Source organism: Ruditapes philippinarum, unplaced genomic scaffold, assembly GCF_026571515.1.
Source record: "Ruditapes philippinarum isolate M1 unplaced genomic scaffold, ASM2657151v2 ctg2044_1_1_1_1, whole genome shotgun sequence".
NCBI classification, from domain to species: Eukaryota; Metazoa; Mollusca; class Bivalvia; order Venerida; family Veneridae; genus Ruditapes; species Ruditapes philippinarum.
Window position 1 is genome coordinate 27,969 of NW_026863766.1, and position 24,669 is coordinate 52,637.

At 30.7% G+C, this 24,669-nt stretch overlaps 1 protein-coding gene across 1 annotated transcript in view; it reads left to right on the forward strand.

The window, feature by feature from the left end:
• The first annotated feature begins 20,215 nt into the window (after positions 1 to 20,215).
• LOC132723275 (synaptotagmin-11-like) overlaps positions 20,216 to 24,669 on the forward strand; it is a 37,869-nt gene continuing 33,415 nt past the window's right edge. Inside the window, exon 1 of the mRNA XM_060707948.1 lies at positions 20,216 to 20,528. Within this exon, the coding sequence (XP_060563931.1) occupies positions 20,516 to 20,528 (13 nt within the window). The 5' untranslated portion in view covers positions 20,216 to 20,515. The remainder of the gene's footprint in view (positions 20,529 to 24,669) is intronic.

The following is a 24,669-nucleotide window of genomic DNA, read 5'->3' on the forward strand; positions in this document are numbered from 1 at the left end:
AGGACATACCCTTGATGTTGTTATCACCCGAGACACTGACAACATTGTGTCCAATATAGAGGTCAGAGACCCGGGGCTATCTGATTCGAGTGGAAAGATATTACGTGATCACTTTGCCGTCATTTTCAACGCTCATCTATATAAGCCACCTCCAATAAAAAGAAAACTGTCTCTTTCCGTAAATTCAAATCGATTAACATTAAAGGTTTCAGAGAGGATATGAAATCATTAGATATATTAAATGCGAATATTTGTATTTCAGACCTAGACGAATATGTGGAATCTTTGAACACTGTTTTTGTCAACCCTTATTGATAAACATGCTCCGCTAATAACAAAAACAATCGTCCTCAGACCGTCTAATCCATGTTTTAATGACGAACTTCACGAGGCAAAACATTCAAACGAAAGCTGGAACGAAAGTGGAAAAGATCTCAACTGACAGTTGATCATGAAATTTACAGAAGTCAATGTGCGTATGTCAATAAATTACTCAAACGAACACGTATTAGCTTTTATGCCGAAAAGATAGAGTCATGTGGTCGTGACCAAAAAACATTATTTAAAGTGACAAAAAATCTTCTTGGAAGAACCGATGAGGTTGTTTTACCAGTTGCTTCATCATCAGCAGACCTAGCTCAAGAGTTCAGTGATTTTTTCGTCGATAAAATAGATAAAATACGTGACAAGATTCGATCAGAGACAAACATACAAGCTGTACAAGTCGACACACAAGAGTGTATGAATAGTGAAATAGATGAGCTAGTTGAATTTACACCTGTAACTGAAAAAATGAACTGAGAAAAGTTATATCAAAATCACAAAGTAAATCTTGTGAACTAGATGTACTACCAACATGGCTGTTAAAAGAATGTTTGGACGAATTGGTCCCGTCATTGACAAAACTGATTAACTATTCATTAGATCGCTCATATGTTCCGAAATCATTCAAAAGTTCCCTGATCAGACCGCTCATCAAGAAGCCAGATTTAGATACCAACATTCTAAAGAATTACAGACCTGTTTTCGAATCTGCCATACGTGTCTAAAATTATTGAGAAAATAGTTGACTCTCGTCTGGAAGGTATTTAACAGCAAACGAGCTTCACGATCCCCATCAATCTGCCTATAGAAAATTCCATTCAACTGAAACAGCACTAATAAAAGTTCAAAATGATATATTGAATTCACTAGACAACAACGATGTTACCATGTTAGTTATGCTGGACTTATCAGCTGCATTCGATACAATCGACCGCATAACACTTCTACAGCGCCTTAACACCAACTTTGGCATTTCTGGAAAACCGTTAGAATGGATACGTTCATATCTAAGTGATCGACACCAGACTGTCACAATTAATGGTGAACTGTCAAACCCTGTCAAATTGAGCTACAGTGTGCCTCAAGGATCCGTTCTGGGACCAAAATTTTTTTACTATGTACACTAAACCTGTTGGTGCAATATGTAAGAAACATGGATTGGAATACCATTATTATGCAGACGATGGACAACTGTACCTCTCCTTTAAACCAACATGTCCAGTCTCTAAGAATGACTCTTTAGATCGAATTCAAAGCTGTCTTGCGGAAATAGTAACATGGATGAACAATAATATGTTAAAAATCAATGCTGACAAGACAGAAGTAATTATATTTACATCTCAGAGAAACCAACAGCATGTTGAGACCATAACTGTGACTATCGGAGATGAAAACATAAAACCATCAAGTAGTGTAAGAAATCTTGGTGCTGTATTGGACAACAACATGACCCTGGAAAAGCACATTAACTCAGTTTGTAGATCTTGTTATGGACAACTACGCCAGATTGGTCATATAAGGAAATACCTAAATACTGATGCAACAAAATCTTTAGTGAATTCTTTAGTCACCTCACGCATGGATTATTGTAATGCACTTTTATATGGTGTACCTAAAACGACATTGAATAAACTACAACATCTTCAAAACACTGCTGCCCGCATCATCACAGGAACATCCAGATTTGAACATATCACTCCAGTATTAAAGAAACTACACTGGATTCCTGTAGTTTATCGAATAGATTTTAAAATCCTTATGCAAACTTATAAAGCCCTACATGACCAGTCACCAATTTACCTTAAACTTTTACTGGCGCTATATCAACCAACAAGAAACTTAAGATCAAAGAACTCTTCAAAGCAACTTGTTGTTGCCAAAAGTAGGACTGTAAGATATGGTGAACGCAGTTTCTCTTCGGTGGCACCTAAACTGTGGAATGCTCTCCCAGACAGTATCAGAGACTCAAAAACAGTAGATGTTTTTAAGAAATCTTTAAAAACACATTTTTTCCAGAAAATTTATAGTAACTAACTGTGCTGTATTTGTCATCACTATGAATTGGCGTGCTGTCTTTTGTTATGAGATATCTGGGTACACATTTGAAATATAATAGTCTATTTTTGAATCACATTTCCATTACTAATTACTGTTTTCATCAAATTGGATTTAGATTTCAGTTGTCTTATCTTGATTTGTGTTTTTTTTTTTATTAATTTTAATAGTTTTAACGTTTCTCTTTATTTTATTTTCAAGTCTTAGATTATTCTTCATATACATTTTTTTATTTGATCGACTGAGTTTTAGACTTTTAGATTAATCATGGTATATTTTATACTTTTTAAATGTATACATAAATGTGTGTTATTATTTTTATTACTTTTTTTTGTTTACAAAGTCATTGTAAATGTATATAATTCCATTGTAAAGCGCCTTTGAACATTTTATTTTTTGAGAAGGGCGCTATAGAAATGTGGTAATTATTATTATTATTATTATAAAAGTAAAAACATACAGACACACACTAGTTCCCTTAGGCCAGTTTTTAAAAATACATTTGATGAATATGAAATATCATGATAAGCAATAATCAATCCTGTAACAACATATGTTTTACATGTATCGGCATGTGTTGTAAGATTGCAAGTCAATAACAAGAGATTATAGCTTTCTGCCAAATCCCAAAATGTACTATGTAAATATTGTTCACTTGTTAAATGTTTTGTTGAATAAATATGTTTAAACCAATAACAAGAGATTAAACCGATCTTGTTAATTCAAATCTATTGTTTAAAATGACCTCTTACCTGAGGTTGCGACAACGTTGACAGATAAAAATCTGCATTTGTCGTGGGACAATTTAAAGGACTGTCATTGTACATTCAAATGTATTTTATTCCGGTGTGACTAAGCCTTAAATCTATTTGAACTCAGATGACACACTGTAATGATATCTTCAATAAGGGAATCGCAGTCAAACAGAATAATAAACTAATACAAAATATGGTTATTTTTGGAAATTCAGCATTATTTTTTATCATACATATAAGCCACATATGTTGGTGTTATATTCATTTTGCAGGTTTAATGCACAAAACATCTTGTTTTGTCACAACGTGTACATTACTCTTTATAGGCTTTTGCATGGAATAGATGTTTGCACGATAAGTTGTACTAGGACGTTAAGCATCTCAAAAGCCTTAAAAGTAATCATCTTTTTTGCGCTAAAAATGATTGAAAGTAGTCAGAACTTTTATTGTTTCTTGAGTCAAAACAAATGATTTAGGTGATAGAATTGATAAGATATATATGCAAGATGAAGAACTTTCCAACTGCAATAGAATATATTTTTTACGTAATAATTTGACAAGGAGTAACAGATTATAATATATCTATTATTTTATTAAATAAATCTCTACCATTGTTGTGTTTAATATCGCGAAATATATATTATAATTATAATATATCGGTTTTGTGTATTACCATGGAAAATAAATATATCTGTCATATATCCCATAATTCAAACGTACCAATAAACATGTGACTCATATTATAAGTAATAAGACATATTTTAGAACCAGAGCGACAAAGAAAATATGACCAATACAGTCTATTAGCAAATGACACATTTCATTACAAAGCACACTTAATTGGTAATCATATCAGAACAATACCACCGATATAAAAGTGTATCTCTGAAATTGTTTTGGCATATTACATCATCAGGGGATTACTTTTCAATCAGATCTCCTCTTTCTAATTTCAGTTTTAATAAGATATTTCTTTGAGAGTGGTATGATATGGAGAAATAAATGCATTCCATTTACACTAAAACGATAGATACTCTAATACGAAATATGTATTTACACTCTATGCAGCACCTTTTTTAAAAAAGTCATAGGTCGTATGCAATATGAAAATCTGTGTTCGCTCCAAGTAATTACATCAAGTCATTATTATTTGTCGTGTTCTATCAAGAATTCTCAAAATCAAAGAGATGAGAGTTTGAGCTAAGCCCATAATTTAAGTCTATATATGCGAATTGTAGGTTGATAGAGATAATAAAATGTCCAGAATTTATTTGGAGCATGCATTGAGGGATTTAATATTACATGCTTTAGCCGTGTTGCGCATTTCACAGGACTTTTCCAGACTCTTATCAAATTCAAATCGAAACGATGACAATATGATGATTTAAAATCCTCTTGCGATTTCCTCGTAATTTGACTGACTTAATTTTTAAAGGGTATGAAGCTATATCTAACAACACTATTTTAAAACAAATTATAAACGTTAGATTTTTGTTGTTTAAAGTGAATTTAAAGATATAAATTTTCAAATTCATTTTTTAGCCAATATCTCCAAAATACATTTTTTATATACTTGTATTCCTTCAACTTATTCGAAACACAAATACACCACATTATTGCTAAACGTTTTTATAAGTATATGTTATGTATTCATGTCTGGACTGGCAGGTGAGTTTGAGCGAAGAGAGGTATTCGATCAATCCGAGTTCGAGCGAACGAAGTTTAACTGTACTTTCAGAAACAATCCAAAATATTATGATTCGCTTACATGTTGTATTCAGTTTAGTATTTGATACATAATACTTCTTTTCCAGTTCCATTTTCAATTCATGTCTGAGCATATATCAAATGATTCTATCGTTGTAAAAGTCTTGTTATCATTAACATTGCTAGCTTACTTATGTAAAACAATTTACATTAAAAAATGAAAGCCTTTAACTTCATTTTATTCGTAACGATATAATCAAAATTTCCATCAAAATGGTCGTTAATAATTAACTTCGTAAGATTCGGGTTATTCGTATTTTTCATTCTGTGTTGAAATCAAATACCAATAAGAAATGATCAGAGACATGTACGATTGGATGTGTCATATATTATCACAATGTTTTATACATTTGAATAACCATTTATAAAATCTGTAAATTCTATTTAGAAGATAGATTTTTGGCGACAGAGCACGTTCAAGTAACTTTGTTAATTTTACGTGTCAGGTTTGTTTTAAAGGTCACCGATATGTGTTTTACATTAAGTTTCTTGAGTTTACTTCACAGACACAGGTTGGTAGAGCTTGTCTATGAGATAAATAAAATGTGGTAGCTTTCTCGTACTCTCTAGCGTCGGCTTCCGCATAAGAAAAAAAAAATCCAACACAACGTACATGTTTAAATTAGTACATAGAATGCCAAATATGTAACGCGTTATTAGGTACAAGGCTTAGATAAAAATGAATGCAATGTAATTATCATGTAGATGGTTGAATAAAAAGACGAATAAAATAATCTGCAAATTTAAAGACAACTGATTTATCATTTTAAGTAATAAAATGGCTTCGGCGATGAAATACTTTCCTACAACACACTCCTTACTTGCCTCGCTCATCAAGTACGCATATTTTGATTATCATATTATGATTAAAGAAATAATAACAGTAAGACTGCTTGTCTGTGTATTGATTATTTAACTATATAGCAAATGCTATGACTGATCAATAAAGGAAATTACCGGTATAAAGTTTCTATGTATAACGGGTGAAAAATGACACTACCTGGATTTAAAAATAGAATTCTGATCATATTGAGTGTTCCCCCGTTGAAATTAAGCAGACGCTTGTAAATTTGCAAAATGATACTTTAACTATGTGATTATGTTTAAAGGGAGTTGGTGCATAATTGAAGATATGTCATCCCATAGATAATTATATCGATAGTATTTAGCATCATACATGAAAACCTACCACGAAAGAATAATATATGGATGTTGTTGGCAAGTATGATATACATAATTCGACATTTACATACCTACTTATAGCAGATAAGAATTTGTTTTAGAAAAAAATATTATTTTCAACATATAATAAATCCACAATAAATCACTTAAAACTCTATCAACCTTATTTTTTCAAGAAAAGATTTACCGTGGCTGCGTTCTGTGAACGTCGCATTGCCTTGTTGGTTTATGTTCTTATTTTTTAAAACAATATTAAAATCATGCATTTATTTAGATTTAGTTTCCATCATACTTGAAATGTATGTACCTATTGAACGTATGTCCAATTGTAGCCCAATCCATTTAAATGTTCTTAACTTATAAAAGTAAAAACATACAGACACACACTAGTTCCCTTAGGCCAGTTTTTAAAAATGCATTTGATGAATATGAAATAATCATAATAATGATAATCAATCCTGTAACAACATATGTTTTACATGTATCGGCATGTGTTGTAAGATTGCAAGTCAATAACAAGAGATTATAGCTTTCTGCCAAATCCCAAAATGTACTTTGTAAATATTGTTCACTTGTTAAATGTTTTGTTGAATAAATATGTTTAAACCAATAACAAGAGATTAAACCGATCTTGTTAATTCAAATCTATTGTTTAAAATGACCTCTTACCTGAGGTTGCGACAACGTTGACAGATAAAAATCTGCATTTGTCGTGGGACAATTTAAAGGACTGTCATTGTACATTCAAATGTATTTTATTCCGGTGTGACTAAGCCTTAAATCTATTTGAACTCAGATGACACACTGTAATGATATCTTCAATAAGGGAATCGCAGTCAAACGGAATAATAAACTAATACAAAATATGGTTATTTTTGGAAATTCGGCATTATTTTTTATCATACATATAAGCCACATATGTTGGTGTTATATTCATTTTGCAGGTTTAATGCACAAAACATCTTGTTTTGTCACAACGTGTACATTACTCTTTATAGGCTTTTGCATGGAATAGATGTTTTGCACGATAAGTTGTACTAGGACGTTAAGCATCTCAAAAGCCTTAAAAGTAATCATCTTTTTTGCGCTAAAAATGATTGAAAGTAGTCAGAACTTTTATTGTTTCTTGAGTCAAAACAAATGATTTAGGTGATAGGATTGATAAGATATATATGCAAGATGAAGAACTTTCCAACTGCAATAGAATATATTTTTTACGTAATAATTTGACAAGGAGTAACAGATTATAATATATCTATTATTTTATTAAATAAATCTCTACCATTGTTGTGTTTAATATCGCGAAATATATATTATAATTATAATATATCTGTTTTGTTTATTACCATGGAAAATAAATATATCTGTCATATATCCCATAATTCAAACGTACCAATAAACATAATTTATATACTTAGACTTATATTTCATAAGTAATAAGACATATTTTAGAACCAGAGCGACAAAGAAAATATGATCAATACAGTCTATTTGCAAATGACACATTTCATTACATGTGTGCTGTTTTTATTTTTGATGACGTTATGATCTTTTTGTATGAATCATTTTACTTTGTTGAAGCACACTTAATTGGTTAGCATATGGGAACAATACCACCGATATAAAAGTGTATCTCTGAAATTGTTTTGGCATATGACATCATCAGGGGATTACTTTTCAATCAGATCTTCTCTTTCTAATTACAGTTTTAATAAGATATTTCTTTGAGAGTGGTATAATATGGAGAAATAAATGCATTCCATTTACACTATTGAAAACCGTTGATACTCTAATACGAAATCTGTATTTACACTCTATGCAGCACCGTTTTCAAAAAGTCATAGGTCTTATAAAATGTGAAAATCTGTGTTCGCTCCAAGTAATTACATGAAGTCATAATTAATTGTTGTGTTCTATCAAGAATTCTCAAAATCAAAGAGATGAGAGTTTGAGCTAAGCCCATAATTTAAGTCTATATATGCGAATTGTAGGTTGATAGAGATAATAAAATGTCCAGAATTTATTTGGAGCATGCATTGAGGGATTTAATATTACATGCTTTAGCCGTGTTGCGCATTTCACAGGACTTTTCCAGACTCTTATCAAATTCAAATCGAAACGATGACAATATGATGATTTAAAATCCTCTTGCGATTTCCTCGTAATTTGACTGACTTAATTTTTAAAGGGTATGAAGCTATATCTAACAACACTATTTTAAAACAAATTATAAACGTTAGATTTTTGTTGTTTAAAGTGAATTTAAAGATATAAATTTTCAAATTCATTTTTTAGCCAATATCTCCAAAATACATTTTTTATATACTTGTATTCCTTCAACTTATTCGAAACACAAATACACCACATTATTGCTAAACGTTTTTATAAGTATATGTTATGTATTCATGTGTGTTAAACAACTAATGGATTCATGTTCAAATACAAATTGCATAGTTCCCATTTATTTTGTTTTATTATGTTTAATGACGTTCCTTTATAGAGGCAGTGCTTCAACTTTGATTTGTTTTACATGCAATATATTCATTATTTTCGTCGATAAACAATACCATTTATATATTCTTACATTTAGTAAATATTATTTCCTCAGCAATGATGTCGAAAACATCACATAAATGTAATTCCTATACAATTATAGCTTAAAGGGACTCCGCTGAGGTTTTTTGACATGATGGGACTGAAAATATTTTTTCCAGATAATTGTACCATTTGATGTAGGCTTAGACCACTAATCTTTGTGCAAAATTTCAGATCATTCGCGCACATCGTTTTTCCAGAATCAGTATTCAAATTGTTAAAAACTGACCCATTTAAACGCTTTTTACTTAAATAAGGCTAAGAAAAGCATAAAAATACGATTTTCAATTTATTTCATAGTATATTTCTTAACTATCTTTGCATATATTACTGTTTAAAGTGCCCTAGCTCATTTATGTAAGAAATTCAAATGTTATGGTTTTAGACTTTGAAACCTCAGTGGAGTCCCTTTAATATGAGATCACTAATTATATTATAAAATATCATATTCAAAGAACATTTCTGGGCCATGTACAGTTGTGTTGATGATATGATTATACTATGATACATTAGTATTGTCCGTGAATATTATTAATGTAAGAGAAATTTATTTACAGACCTGTTTGCTTGTGATAATACTCGAGCAAACGTCATTTTTATGCTGCATTGATAGGTTTTAAAAGCTATATTTTATGTCAAAATATATTATTGTGATTTTGTTACTGCAAACTTGTTTACGTTTTAAATTTTCATTGTTTGGTTGGTTTTACCGGGCAAAGACACAGAATAGTTCATATGGTACCGGAACTGGACAGATGATTTTGGATAACATCTAATGTTACAAATTTCAAAGCAACACCAGGGGTCAAAACCACCTCACCTGCTGGAGCTACGAGGCATTGACACCAGTCATTCAAACACATTTAGTCGCCTCTTACGATCACGTATAATTACATCTAAAATAACCATTTATCAAAAGAATATGAATATGGCTGTCACTAATCAGAACGTTTAGATCAACTACACCAATAATTTGTTTCTGGAAATAATGTCAGAATTAACATTGGTACAACGTTTCATTTGTCCACTTTGGTCGACATATGCATCTCTTTCTCTTTGATTGTATAGTTTTGTTTTTTTTTCTCATACAAACATATATTCTAGAAACATGCAAATGAGTTTGTTATTCTGTTTCGTTGAACATCCATAGAGTAAGTTAGTGAATTGTTTATTATTGCAGACCGTAATTGTTCATTAATGTAACATGATCGGATCCGATCAGATTTGAAATACACTTGTCACGCGTCATGACTGAAGGTCAATAATCTAAGTTGAATTGTCATTGTCTTTTGGAATCCAATTTAAGATACTTTCTTCTCTGTAGATAATCGTTGATGTCAGTTAATCAGTCATCAAAGCATACTTATACTGTTACAACATTTTTATTGAACGCTTAAGCTCTCTTGTGTTTTAATGGCATCATATTTTATAAACGACAATGCAACTGGGAAACAAGTGTTATTTAAGCATCATTAAAACGTTTTTATCTAAATAAATTCACACGCCTTAAAAACAAATCATTAAAATTGTTTGCTACAGAACAAAATGTACTATTTTGACATGCAGCAGCATAAAACGCGTTGAAGAGCTCAATATCAAAAATGAAAGAACATAATATATCAGTAATTGCAGAGAAAGTTATGATTATTATATATATCTGTTATAAAACAGTAAACATATCTTAAGATATGTTGGACAATCTGTAGAAATAAAAGACATGCTAAATACTACACAACTTTCCACAACTATTGCGTTCCATAAAATAAGTTGATGAACTTTTTTCTTGTATTTAAATGTTCCTCGTAATCCCCAGATTAGGCACATCAAATAATAAAGTATTTTATGTAAGTAGCAAATCTTAAAGAATAGAAAAATAAAACTTACTTCGAAAAACAAAATCAAAACAAAATAAAAACAACAGCAACGAAACAAACAAAAAGAAGGAAAAAACACACAGAAAACAGATTCATTTATTCATTATTTTACATATATCTTTTCTAAGGACAAGGCACAACAATTATTGATGGAACAAGGTTACTTTATAAGCAAACCGCGTAACTATCTAACATTTAAATGTTGCTTAACACCATCATTTAATTATAACATCAGTAATCTATCGATCTATTAAGTCAATAATCTGCCAATTTATTGGTCACTGATCTATTGACCCTTATTTCATTTATCTTTTTAAGTCATTAATTTATTGTTCTGTTACTTAATTATCAATCTATTCTTTGCCTCACTAATTAAAAAGTTCTTACTTTATCTTTACCTACACCTGTATAAATGTCCCTGTTGATCGCTGTGTAGTTTTTAAATACCTAGTTAAGCTTTGATAAACCGTACGTTTGTGTTCTGTTATTATTGAGTGAATATTATATTTTTCTTATTATTAAGCTTACTAAGAAATTATCTTCATAATGTATACAAAATTGGATTATCATTCTATCGAAAGTAAAATTACAAATTTAATAATCAATAAAATATCACATTAATACGTTTACAGATACAGATTATATAAAAACAAAGTACATGTTGATTAGGTCCATAATCCATAATAAAACACCCGATATGTGTTTATCAAACGTAATTAATCCACTAATTCAAATACAATCTGTGTAGAGCTTAATGATCTCAAAATGCCCTATGTGTTCCAAATGAATTAGAAAATGAATCCAATTAGTTGAAAGATATTTTAAACAAATACGTTCAAAATGAAAATGCAATTTCAAAGAAAGGAACCACTATAACGCCACAAAATGCTGAATGGACGTAAATGAATAATGGTTCAGGTTATTAAAAAATTTAGTCGAAAAATAGTGTTTTTATATTAGAACTATCAACACCCCTATCCGTCGATATTGATGTAAACAGATAATGAAAGGAATGGTGAACTCGAGCTATAGTTCTACTTTTTAGTGGTTTTATCATAGTTCTAAAATGTGGTTTTATGGAAGATCGAACAGAACGGTTTATTAATGTTTAAAGTTATTATTAGCGTATTTCCCTAACTAAGTGGAGAATTTCTAATAATAATAATCTTATTATGCTGCAACTCATAACTCGAGTTTGTGTTTACCTTTACTTTAATCCATAGTGTTTTTGCAAAACTTTATCCAATCTAAACAAATAATCATTTATAAATAAACAAACTTATCTTCCTTTTTTTCAAAACTGTTTTTTGTAATCTTTGATTTGTCTCAAACGGAAGCAATTTTCGTGTCTCAATTTATTAAAAAACAGTATCATTTTACCTTGTTATTTGTTCAAGTTAATAGTCTCTAAACTCATGAGATACCTGACATATTGAGCATTATATAATGTATATTCAGGAACCGTTCTTCTTTATGTTCTATCTTATATCTGTACAAACAAATTGTCTTTTATTGATCGATATTTTACAAGCATACTTACCTTACCTGTTCATAAGGTTAATTCTTTTATATTATATCTCGAATTATACATACAAATGAATATGAAAACCACAGTCTAAAGGAAATGATTTGTATTAGGAAAAACGTCATTATATTTACTTAATAAGGGAAATCTCTTCGAACATTTCTGTTACTTATGCAGGTAGTGAATTGGCATAAGAAATGTTGTTTTTTAATCCTATGCAAAGAGAAATTTTCCTTTACTCTCTTCCTTCTGCTCTGAATTGAATATGAGTTGTGTACAATAAGATAAACAATTAGCATGTCTGTGCCTTGTATTGAAGTCTTACTAAGACAACTGAACTCGTCTATGTCTTGAATACCTGTAGTGGAGGATTACACAACCTAGTCAAAATTATAAGTTAAGAATCATATAAGCCGCGTCACGACAAAACCAACATAATGGGTTTGCGACCAGCATGGATCCAGACCAGCCTGCGCATCCGCGCAGTCTGATCAGGATCCATGCTGTTCGCTATCAGTTACTCTACTTGTTTTAGGGTTTGTAAGCGAACAGCATGGATCCTGATCAGACTGCGCGGATCCATGCTGATCGCAAACGCATTATGTTGGTTTTGTCGTGACGCGGCTCATATGATGTGTTTATAATTGTGGCGATTGCCGTTGGTCAAGTGGTAACAAAATTGTTGAGAATGAAAGATGGCCAAGTAATTCAAAGATTTTCAGTGTCTTTTTCACATTTCTGCAATAGTAATTAGCCAAGATACGCATATAAAAAGTATGTTTGTTTTTCTAAATAAAATAGTAAAAAATGTACTTAAGTTATGTTGAAATGTATATTTTAAGCAAAAGTCAATATTCTATCGAGTTCAAACTGTTAGAGCTAAATTTCTATACGATAGAAGTATTTTTAATGTTTTACAACTTATTCACATATGTCACGCTAAATGAAATTTGAACAAAAAATACAAAAAGGATAAAGTACTAAAATAAAATTTCTAAAACATTACACAAAATTATTTAATAAATGTGCTAAACATTCTAAAGACTAAAGAAGAATACAGGCAATGAAAGGCTGATTCCTACAGGTGCTTATTATGAGCTGTTATCTTTAAGACAACACACCTCGAGCAGTTAATATAAAACAATGAAATGTACTTTCAAGGAAATTGTCAGTACGGTTAAATGTGAACATCCATTATTACTGACATTTTGACAAAATGTATTTTTCTTTACATATTCTGCTGCGTTGACGAAAAAGGGGACACTACATGTCAGCATATGAACATTTTAAAGCGATATTTCGATTTCTATCTGAAAAATGAAGAAGTTGAAATGTAAGTACCACGCTAGATTCTTCTTATCGTCTAGCGGCATTCTGTTTTAAGGAAATAATATATCAATAACTCATATTCTTAAAAAAATCCAAATCAACTGTTTAAATCTATTTCTAAGTGTTTCGAGGTAGAATGACTTGACTTTTCATCTGTTTCAAAGTGTGAATTTGTTGTCCATTGTTGTTTAAAAGTAAATTAACTTGACATTTTCATTTACAAATTGAAGTTCTTGATCCGTAAAAGTAATTATTTACCAAGAGCCGTTTTGAATACATTTGCACATTGCATCACACATCATATCCAAATAAACTATTGAAAAATATATCGCAATTCCATTATTACACAATGTACACCTGAATAGTCTAAAAAATAGAAACAAAAGCTTAATTACAGTTAACCTACGCAAAAATGTATATTTATAAATGATGCATACAGTTTCCTTTGTGTTGTTTTTAATTGGATATCGTTAAGATATTATTTGAATAAATACAACAACCTTGGTGAAACACACCTTATTCGGTTCAGCATGGATAACTATACCACTGCTATAAAAGTAAATGTTTGAAATTGTTTTGGTATATGACGTCATTCGGGGAATACGTGACTACAATATATTCTTGTGTTATTGACACTTTTCAATAGAGATTTCTTTACTAGTCACAATAACAGTCTAATGTTATGGATAAACAAGAGTGTTGAAATGTTTAAAAATCAATACGAATATATTTTACGAGCTTCTATCTTTATCTTTGTTTGTTGAAGTATTTGTGTTTCCTTTTAGTTAATCTATTACCATCACCTGTAAAAAGAACTTGATTGAACGGTTTAGAGAACTGAAATGAAAGCATTTCCATGTTTGTAGTAATAATTGTTAATGGATTTTATCATCTTTTTTTATCTTACCAGCAAAACTACATTGTTTTCATATTCTAAAACATGTTCAAAAACACAATCAAAATGTGCAGATATATTGTTTCCGTCTATAATGTGCAAACGTTTATAGAATTTGGAACTTTTATATGTATTTACTTTTTTGCTAAGGCGAGCGTCCGATTACTTTGTCTTTTGATGCTGATATTAATAATTACTCTAATGAACATCTCTAACATGCGTTTTCATTCTAATAGCATGTTAGAATGATTTCATTGATACGATATATAATCAGTTATGAGAACATCAAAAAGATAACTTGAGCACAAGTCTTCCATACAAAAGCACACTTGGATGACAAACAATTCTACAGTGATGTTTGTGACAGATAACATACAAATGGAAGCGAATTAAAAATAGTTAAATTTTAAAACGTATTTTATTTTTAAACATGGTGTGATCAGATGGTACAACGAATTGAAACGCTGTATTTGATTTTGCTCTTTTCTGGTTCCCTTTGTATTGTAGATTATATAAAGTTCTAGTGAAGATTTAGTGCTGCATTTTTATGATCATGCAATGAATTATTGTCATGATACGAGTAATATATTTGATATAATATCAAAGTTTATGAAAAGTAACCAATAACCTTCCCGCGTTTGCACCATGTGATGTTCTTTTATAAATTTTATTATTCGCTTTCGTTTTCAGAAAAGAGAAAGAAAATCCATATCTATCCATATTCAGAGAGAAGACAATGTGTATCAGATTTATATCGTACTCAGTATAGCTTTTTTCATTTTCTGAGTTCAAAAATGCGTATCAAATATGTATTGAATATCATTTTCCGAATCCTGATATTTCATATATTGTACTCAAAATAACAAATATTATTCAAAATATCAAAAGTGTTCAAATATTAATGCAGCTAGAACGTTATATAATTCAATATAATTGCAAAAGACACGAGGTAATAAAGTTTATCGGGTAGATTATTGTCCAACAATATTGACCTGGCACTTCATTAACTTTCGTAAAGGTCATATGAATAAATACTGACCTGTATCTATCGAATATATCGATATATTTGCTAACCTCACTCGTCAGTGAGGTGTGGTTTATTGGTATAGATGTCGGACTACCAATCTGATGGTCTCTGGTTCGATTCCTTACCAACACCACGTTATTTTTTTATAATTTACTTGCAAGAATTAATTTGAAATCGTTTTATTCAGAACATCTGGTTTTAGAATACCTCTTAAGTGGTGTTTTATATACAAATATATTTTTTATTTCATTACCGTATCTTTCTTTCAACGGTTCTTTTTATAATATTATGCAATTGAATACATGTATGCTTTAGCACATACACGCTATAAAGGCATATATTAAAATACTACATAGATAGTACACACATAAAAGGTGTGCAATAGTTTAAATTTAAAATGAAATAAAATAAAAAAATAAATCGGTGAAATTGGGTTCGAACCTACCAGTTTATGTCTGCATTCTTCAAGTGAACCCTCTTTACCAACTGCACTAGAGAGACTTTTTAATTAACATCATTTTAACAATTAGATATTTATACATTCATATCGATTTACATGTAGATCGTAACGTTTACGGAATATACCGACTACAGGGTCAAATGCAAGAGTGCCAGGTCAATGTTGTTGGACAATAACATGTTAGCTTTAGATTGACACCACATTCATTAAAATTTGTTCACTTTAACTGAATTTATAGCTCGCTGGTATACTCAAAAACAAAATTGGTCGAAATACGGCCTTATATTAGGAATCGTTGTATGATTGCATTGGCATTGGGTGCAATATTCTCTGTGTATGGATACAACGATTCTATATACATTTAAAGGATTTTAAAGATAATACTTCTCAATTTAAACGGATAAATATTTTCTCTTAACCGTGTATGAAATCATATTTAAATTTAATGCATTATGTTCCATTGAATTCTTAGCTTACGGACGGTATTGTTGAATGATACACACTGTATAAATATTACAAATACATAAAGAGATATATATATATATATATTTCATAAAAAGGATACATTAAACGTATTTAACAAACTTACTTACACACTTATATATTAAATTGACCATTTATCTTAGGCAAAGGCATTTATCAGAAATAACATCTAGAAATTTCAGATCAACTGCGCCAATTATCTGCTTCTTAAAATAATGATATAATTACCAATGGTTTCATGTTTCATTTGCTTGCTTTCGCCCACAGCTCTTACTGTCTGAACGAAAAGTTTCTGTTGTTTTCTTATACAAATTAACCTTCGTGAAAGAAGAACCACGGTTCTAAATCATCAATAGCGAGAGTAGGCTTATTGTTTGTACTGATACATTAGTGTAACATACATTAGTGTAACATGATGCTTTATAAATAGGATAATGTCACAAACATACTTGTCATTCGTCATGACTGTAGTGGAACTTCACTGTTTTCAGAATCCAGTTAAACATAAACTTTAGTCTGAATATAATCAAAATCATTTGCACTGGCTAGAATTCAATATGAAAACTGTACTATGGTTCAATGAGGAAATTGAGAGGGACGCTGGAAGCTGTAAGCCTACATATAAATCTCACCGTCTCTCTGCACTTTAAAATAAATCAGTAAATTTTTCAAATACTAATAAAAACAATAAGCATGTTTCATTTTGATATTCATATAAAATTCCCATGAAGTATTATAATCTTGACTGCAACATTTTATACTTTCTTAGTTAGGATGGTTGCGATTCATATCTTCATACTTCAATTGGGGTCAAAAAACAATGCACATGCATGAACATTTAATAAATTATTAACAATGATACAAGATAAAAAAACAAAATTTTAAAAATCTGTTGTGTTATCTTTTTAGATATAATAAGGCAGACTTCTAACAAAAAAGGGGAAAAAAGAGAGGAAAAACACTGGTTGAAAAATAATAATACCATGTTTTTGAAGTTAAATAAATGATGTGGTGTACTATAAAAACTTATAATTATATGTTTAAGATGTTTTTATGTAACTATAGACAACACGTAGATAAAAAACGTGACAAGACATTTAACATATTGCGCGGTGGTTAACAGAGTACATTATTGGTAGACTTGCATTATATGATATAATTTGACAACTGATTTTATGTTAAAGGTTACTTTTGAGTTCATCTTATGAGTGTCTGTAAGCGTTTAAAGATAAAAGTAAAGAATTGTTTGATGTTATCCGTTTCATTGTGTATATAGATTTACTGGTGAAACAAACGATTATCCATTAACGCTGATGCTTTTTATCAATAAACACAAATTCTTATTCTTGTCCAAGAAAATGTTCAATTGATAGTTTAGCAAAAAGAAACGAAAGAATGAAAATCTGAGACTGAAATCACTTCCAAAATTAATCTTTATTTCCTTATACGCTGTATTGTTATATCAAGCAAGAATAAAAAGAGCGTCACTTTCTATCCGTGCTATTACTACGACAGTGTGAAGTTTAATAATTCTGGATTTTTGAAAAAATTTTTGAATTAACAAACTGTATTTAAACAACAAGCTATTGTAATTTTGTGAAGACGCAGGAATGTCTTGTTCTTTAAATACGCAGTGTATTATCGTTAAACACCATTCTGTAGTTTAATGGACTTGGTATGAAATACATGTATATATACCATTATATTTTTCTCTTGAATCCTTTACTTAAAAGCATTCGGTAATAGAATGGCGCTGAAAACAATGCATTTCTTTTTCTAAACCAAGGAAAAATTCAATTGATTCCAAATTTTCCGCATCTTATTGCAGGTTATTTCCATCTGAAATGACGTTTTATTACCAGTATGATTATAACCATTCCATTATCCCTGTAAAAAAACCTGGGAGTATACACAATGCAGGTAAATAACTCCTCACATAGATTTTACACAAGTGATAAAAATGAAATGTAGGCGGTAAAAATTAACATTTAAAAAAAAACATATATTAAAAATTATAATTCACAACACTAAAGTTCTCTTATTTTATACAGTGTTTAAATTTGGCATTTAGATTAATTCAAATATTTAAAAAAAATTGTATTTATTATAAAGATATCCTAATAATGTTTACTAAATTAAGTCTGTGAAATAGAAAATGGAGATCCGTTGAGAGCAAAGACAGCATTAGTAAAATGATGAGAATTGACTGAAGGCTCGGTGCATGAGAGATAAAGAATGATTTGACTGTCGTCGTATATTTTATATATTTTTGTTTGTTTGAAAACTTGTAAGGTTATATAATGGACGGACCTCGAACCTAATTTACTTATGTCGAGGATAGTAAACGGAGTTTTCTCTTTGGCAAAAAAAGAAGTAGAAAAATAAAAAATAAAAATAAATGCACTTGATATACGAGTATACGCACATTTTTATTCAGATGTGAGTATAAAATTAGTAATAGAAAGAGCACCGAAACACGAGGCTATCTGATTTGTACGATGGGGCGTAGCCCCCTAGTATAAATCAGATTGCCGAGTGCTTTGGTGTTCTTTCTCTTTTGTATCATAGTCAAACATAAAAGCACGTTCTCTGTTGTCACAATATGAAACCACGGCAAAAATGAACCAATGAACGAACATCTGAATTTCTGTCGCTTTCCCTTTCTCTGCCGGCACAATATGTAAACCCCAGCAAAAATTAGCCAATCAATGGCCATGTTCTGGAGTGCGGGTAACTAAAAACCGCACTCCAGTTAACGCACTGTGCATGTATATGTATACGATTTAACCCTGACACATTTTCAGCAGAAAGGTCTCCAAACTATGATACAATTAGTAGATCGCGACCCTTCAATTCAATTTTAGTTTCGGTGACTGTTGTCGCTAATATCTAGCGATGTTCTTTTGTTTAATTTAGTTTATCACCTTTCATAAGTTTGGCGCGAATCTGACATGTTTATTTCATGTAACTTACTGTAAGTTCTCATATTTCACATGATTTTATTGAGTATTTCTGCTTATGTAATATTATCTATAAAAGCTTAACTCCGTTTAGCTCCTTATTTAATTTTGGTGGGAAAAACTCACATGTTCTTAAATGTTCACGATGATCGTGCTTTTCTTGAAATCATTAAGTTCTTTTGGCGCTAAAATTTGGCTACTATATATGAGCCGTGTCACCACAAAACCAACATAATGGGTTTGCGACCAGCATGGATCCAGACCAGTCTGCGCTTCCGCGCAGTCTGATCAGGATCCATGCTGTTCGCTTACAAAGTCTATAACAAGTTGTGAAACTGACAGCGAACAGTATGTATCTTGATCAGACTGCGCGGATGCGCAGGCTGGTCTGGATCCATACTGGTCGCAAAGCCACTATGTTGGTTTTGTCGTGACGCGGCTCAATTATATTGATGTAATTGTGTTATAGCCATTTGTTATAGGAAAAAGAGTGAAAAAATTTCACATAAATAACTGTATAATTTTCAGTTCATGACATATCATGAAATATTTTAAATAAACACACGTTGCCTGGCACTAATGTGCTGTTACAAATAAAAATAATAATAAAAAAACTAATTAGATATGATTGCCAATTATATCAAAATATTGTCTAAAAATATATTGGAGAAAATCTTTCTTTGGATTTATCAAGTAACTTTGATTACGAAACGAATAAAAAAGAAATATATAAACCCGAACCCTTACAGTTTTAAGTCAACATCGTATGCTGTGACAGGTATGGTACTTGCCACGAGCATCAATATTAAAAGTCTACAACAAAAACATTTAAGACTTTAAAAACGCTTGAACGAGCGTCAGTTAGTTTATGCTCAAACTAGTTTGGAACTCCTGCAAAAGTGTTCTTTATTCCTCTACAACGTGTCACCAGCCGCAAGCCTGGAACTGTCGTCCAATAATTACCTGTCGTCTGCAGTTGAAAGCGTCTCGCAATCAATATCACTGGACGCTCTGTCAACCTACAATTCTAGGCAAGATTGAAATGTGGCGTTACTAGAAACATTGAAGAAAAATCACTGCATAGCATTTATCAAGTTATTAAATTTCAAGAACTTTCTCTGTTTAATTTTGCTTTTCTTTGTGAATGAGTTATATTGGAAATAGACAAGTATTTAAAAGATTTTTATAGGAACTTATAACAGAAGTAAAAGCAGATACAGTGAGAGGAATTTATTCTTGTTGCGCTTTACGGATTTTAATAGCAAATGCAAATTTTCTGGAAATATGGGCAGACGTGGTAAGGATACAATCATTTGTTTGTATATTTTGGAGTAATATTTTCTATATGATATTTTTGTATACTGTTATGGTATTGATCTTGATTAAAAAAAATATTTATATCTAATAAATGAACGGATATTTTTACGTGCGGTTTTGTTTAAGGAAAGCGATGGTTTTATATTACCTATGAATACATACAAGGAATATGATCGTCTGAGTGTGGTAATTTAACTTTAAGTCTCGTAAAATTAATGTACAATATTTTAATCAACTGTTATAGTTAAAAAAATGATGCCTGTAGAATACGTTTATTGCAATAGTTGAGAGAAAAAGTCCGCTGTGAAAATCTGCAATTTCAGATTTATTCAAATGTAATATGATTAATATGATGCATAGGGAAATAATTATGAATGCAAACTGGTATTGCAATGTAAAGTGACCGCGTCATTATTTTCCTGTATATTATCTGTTATATTGTTATAATTATTGGTTATTAGCATATATACGTGCTAAATTTATCACAATCATATGTATACAATATCTACCTATTACTAATATTGACCAGTATGTAATGTTACGCGTATTGTTCGGTGTATTATTACGGTATAAATTAATTTTATTTAATGTAAGGAACGATAAAACCTTAAGATAGACTTTTGTATAAAATAAAAAAATAAAATAAATGACGTGAATATTATTTTACGAATATTGAGAACATTTAATGGCGGGACATTATATATTTACATTATATTTACACAAAGTATCTATAAATAGTAAGTTCATGTATTGTAATGAGTATGATGTTTTACTTGAAACGTTTTTAAGAAATCTATATACTCACCGGCGAGATTAAATAAATGAGATTTTAATGACTCCTTATTTTTTTAAAGTTCAGGGACATTCCTATCACGTTCACGTGGCTTTATTACAAATGTTCCTTTTTTGCCCTAAGAGGAGTGGTCTTGATTCAATCATACAATAATTTCGTGTATCAATGAGGGAATATAAGTCGTTAATATCTGAGCCGCGTCACGACAAAACCAACATAGTGGGTTGGCGACCAGCATGGATCCAGACCAGCCTGCGCATCCGCGCAGTCTGATCAGGATCCATGCTGTTCGCTTACAAACCCTATAACAAGTAGAGAAACTGACAGCGAACAGCATGGATCTTGATCAGACTGCGCGGATGCGCAGGCTGGTCTGGATCCATGCTGGTCGCAAACCCATTATGTTTGTTTTGTCGTGACGCGGCTCATTTATTTTTATAGTATCGTGTCATCTCTCTTTTTCAAAACGTGCTATTCAACCTACAATTTGACAAATTAAATTAGTGTTACAGTGATGAAATGTTTTACAGTGTTTCTCTTGCGCAAAAGCATTTGATGTATGCGCACGTTAATTCAAATATTATTGTTGAAATAATTGCAGAGGATGAGTAAAAGCATGTAGCATAATCGCGTGACTGCAGGAGCGTTGATTAGTTTTATAGTTGCTTTTACTTGCTTGATTGCAAGTTCAATGTAGAAAATATAATTGTTAGTATTTTAACATATGTATCTGTTCGATAATTTATTAAGTTTTAGAAAAGTCAAATGCTAGTGTCAAATGAATTTTCGGCCATCTTTGAATAGTCCCTTTAAGTGATCAATGATTTTAACCAAGAATGAAAAACGGGCAAGTCCATTTAAGATTTTAGGTGGGAAGGGTCAATGTTGAGCATGTTTTCATCAGCCGCATCAATTCAATTCTCACCTTAGTTCGTCTCACAAAAGAGTTACATGGAAAGCAATGCATATAAATTGCTGAGTAACAACTTGTTGTTTGTTTCACATTAAATTTGTCTAGACTAAAAAAGGACTAAATAAAAACAAAGAAAAAACAACAACAATCAATGCCTTACACGTCTGTTTATGCATTACGTGATGCTTATACTTACGCAAAGACAAATTGTTTATACGCTTGAGATGTAAATCGCAAATTATTTTCTAAATGTTGGATATTGTATTTTTTCCGAAACAAATTATCTGGTTTTGAACCCCGACAATGGTCTTTCCGTCTTTTTTCTGTTTGCACCAAGTTCGCGCATTACCAGCAAAATTTTGGCACGAGAGTCAATAATGCTCGGAGTAATGAATTATTAGTAGATATAATAATTGTCAAAACGTTATCCCACAGGTTACAGTTACGCAATAATTGCACGAATAATTCTTCCAAGAATAATTCTTACACGAATTATTCTTACAGACATTTGCTACATGGTTGATCAGATAATTATATATCTATTAATTCTTTTACTTAGATTTATTTGTAACCGTTTATTACAAAGTAAGAAGTAATAACACAATTTAAAAATAAAACATAACAAACGGAGCTGCAGAATTGATCAATATAGAATGATATTTATAATAATAAACTTTAGTTAAAGTATAGAAATAACAAAATGCATATGCTCTAAACAAGTGTGCATGAATTTTTCTCTTTTTTATTTATTAATTATTTCATTTATTTATCTCTATCTTAATATATAGTTTATAAATTACATTTGTATACGTTCTCTTTGAATTCGTTTTTAAACTTCAGGAAAATCACTGTAAAAATAAAACATTTTCCATTCTGTTGATCACTATATTTGTTATTATGTCATAATTGACAGACGTTAAATATTTGTATAGAATTAATATATATAAGAGTTTATATTGAACAAGTATATGCCTTTTGCATTGACCTTAGTTTGTTTTGAATTATGTGAGATTATTTTCTCTTAGACAGTAAATAACTGTTAAGGGCACTTTGCTCTATGCCTTTTGATTTTAGTTAGCGTTTGTTTTATTGCGTTGGTTATTTAAAAGTCTTGTAACGGCGTACTTAATTAAACATAGTCTGTTTTATGGCTGGTGAGAATCGCTGGCCTACGATCATGTAATGGGTTATTTTCCTTTGAATAATTTATGTATTTGTATTGTGTTATCATTTATTGTAGGCGAAGAGCATTCCCGTAAGATTTTTTGTCATGATATTGTTTCTTAGTTCAGCCCTAGGCACTCCCAATTTTCTCCGCAGACTTGACTTTGGTTACGTTATTAACAAAGGCATGTGGTGGCAGTAATTCGAAAATTCGATGAGACATAACGAAAATGGTATAATGTCCACGTGCCATTGTACATATAATGTTTATTTTCTCACAAACTTTGAACACATTTTTTTCAATGAGCCTCAAAGTAAATCTATAGTTTATCATCTTGTATTTAAGAGTTAAAAGCGCCCACTTGTTGTTGTGTAATCAAAGTATTATGAATGTTGTCACGCGATATACTAATTATGATTTTAATGCAAGTCTGAAGTGAATGTATCAGAGAGCATAAGGTTTAACATTGACTCATAAATTAAATATTAACTACATAACTATTTTATCCTTAACAGTTGATATATGGGATTTGTAGCAGGTATATTTAGACACTTGTGGTTTAGTACAATGTAACATTCTCATAAATGCTTTTCTTCCATTTGTGTACAATGTCTCCTGCTCTAATATTATATATCCATGTATTAGCAGAATATTAAAAGATAACATTCAAATAGTTTCCCAATTGATATGCTATAACGTTCTTACAAAGAATCGTTTTAAAACCCATTTTATTCTGATTGTTTTTTTAATAAAAGTAAGATTTTGATGGATTAAAATAAAAGCAATACTATTATTTTGCGAAATAAAAAAAAACAACAATACGCGAATCATCAACGGCACTTCTGATGTTCTTGCGTGGAATGGAAACGCGATATCTTTAAGGCCATTCAGTGTCATTAGCAGAAACATTGTTAGATACAGATTTACTTATTTCCCAGTTGAATAAGTTTGAATATATTGTACGAAAAACCCGTATTATATTCCTGATATAAAAATATTAAATGCATTGAACTGGAAGTTTCTGTTCTAAGTATGTCTCATAAGATTCGGTTCCATCAATCGAAATGGGGTTAAGTCACATCTGTTTTAAATTCTCACATGATTTCAAGCCTGCTCAAACCGCTAAAGACAATTGCTTTTAGTGATAGTTCTAACATATTAGCAATACTGTAAAATAACAAAGGAATATACGAGGAGCTAAACAAGCTTGAAAATTGTTTCTAGCTATAACATATGCTTCTCATTTTAAG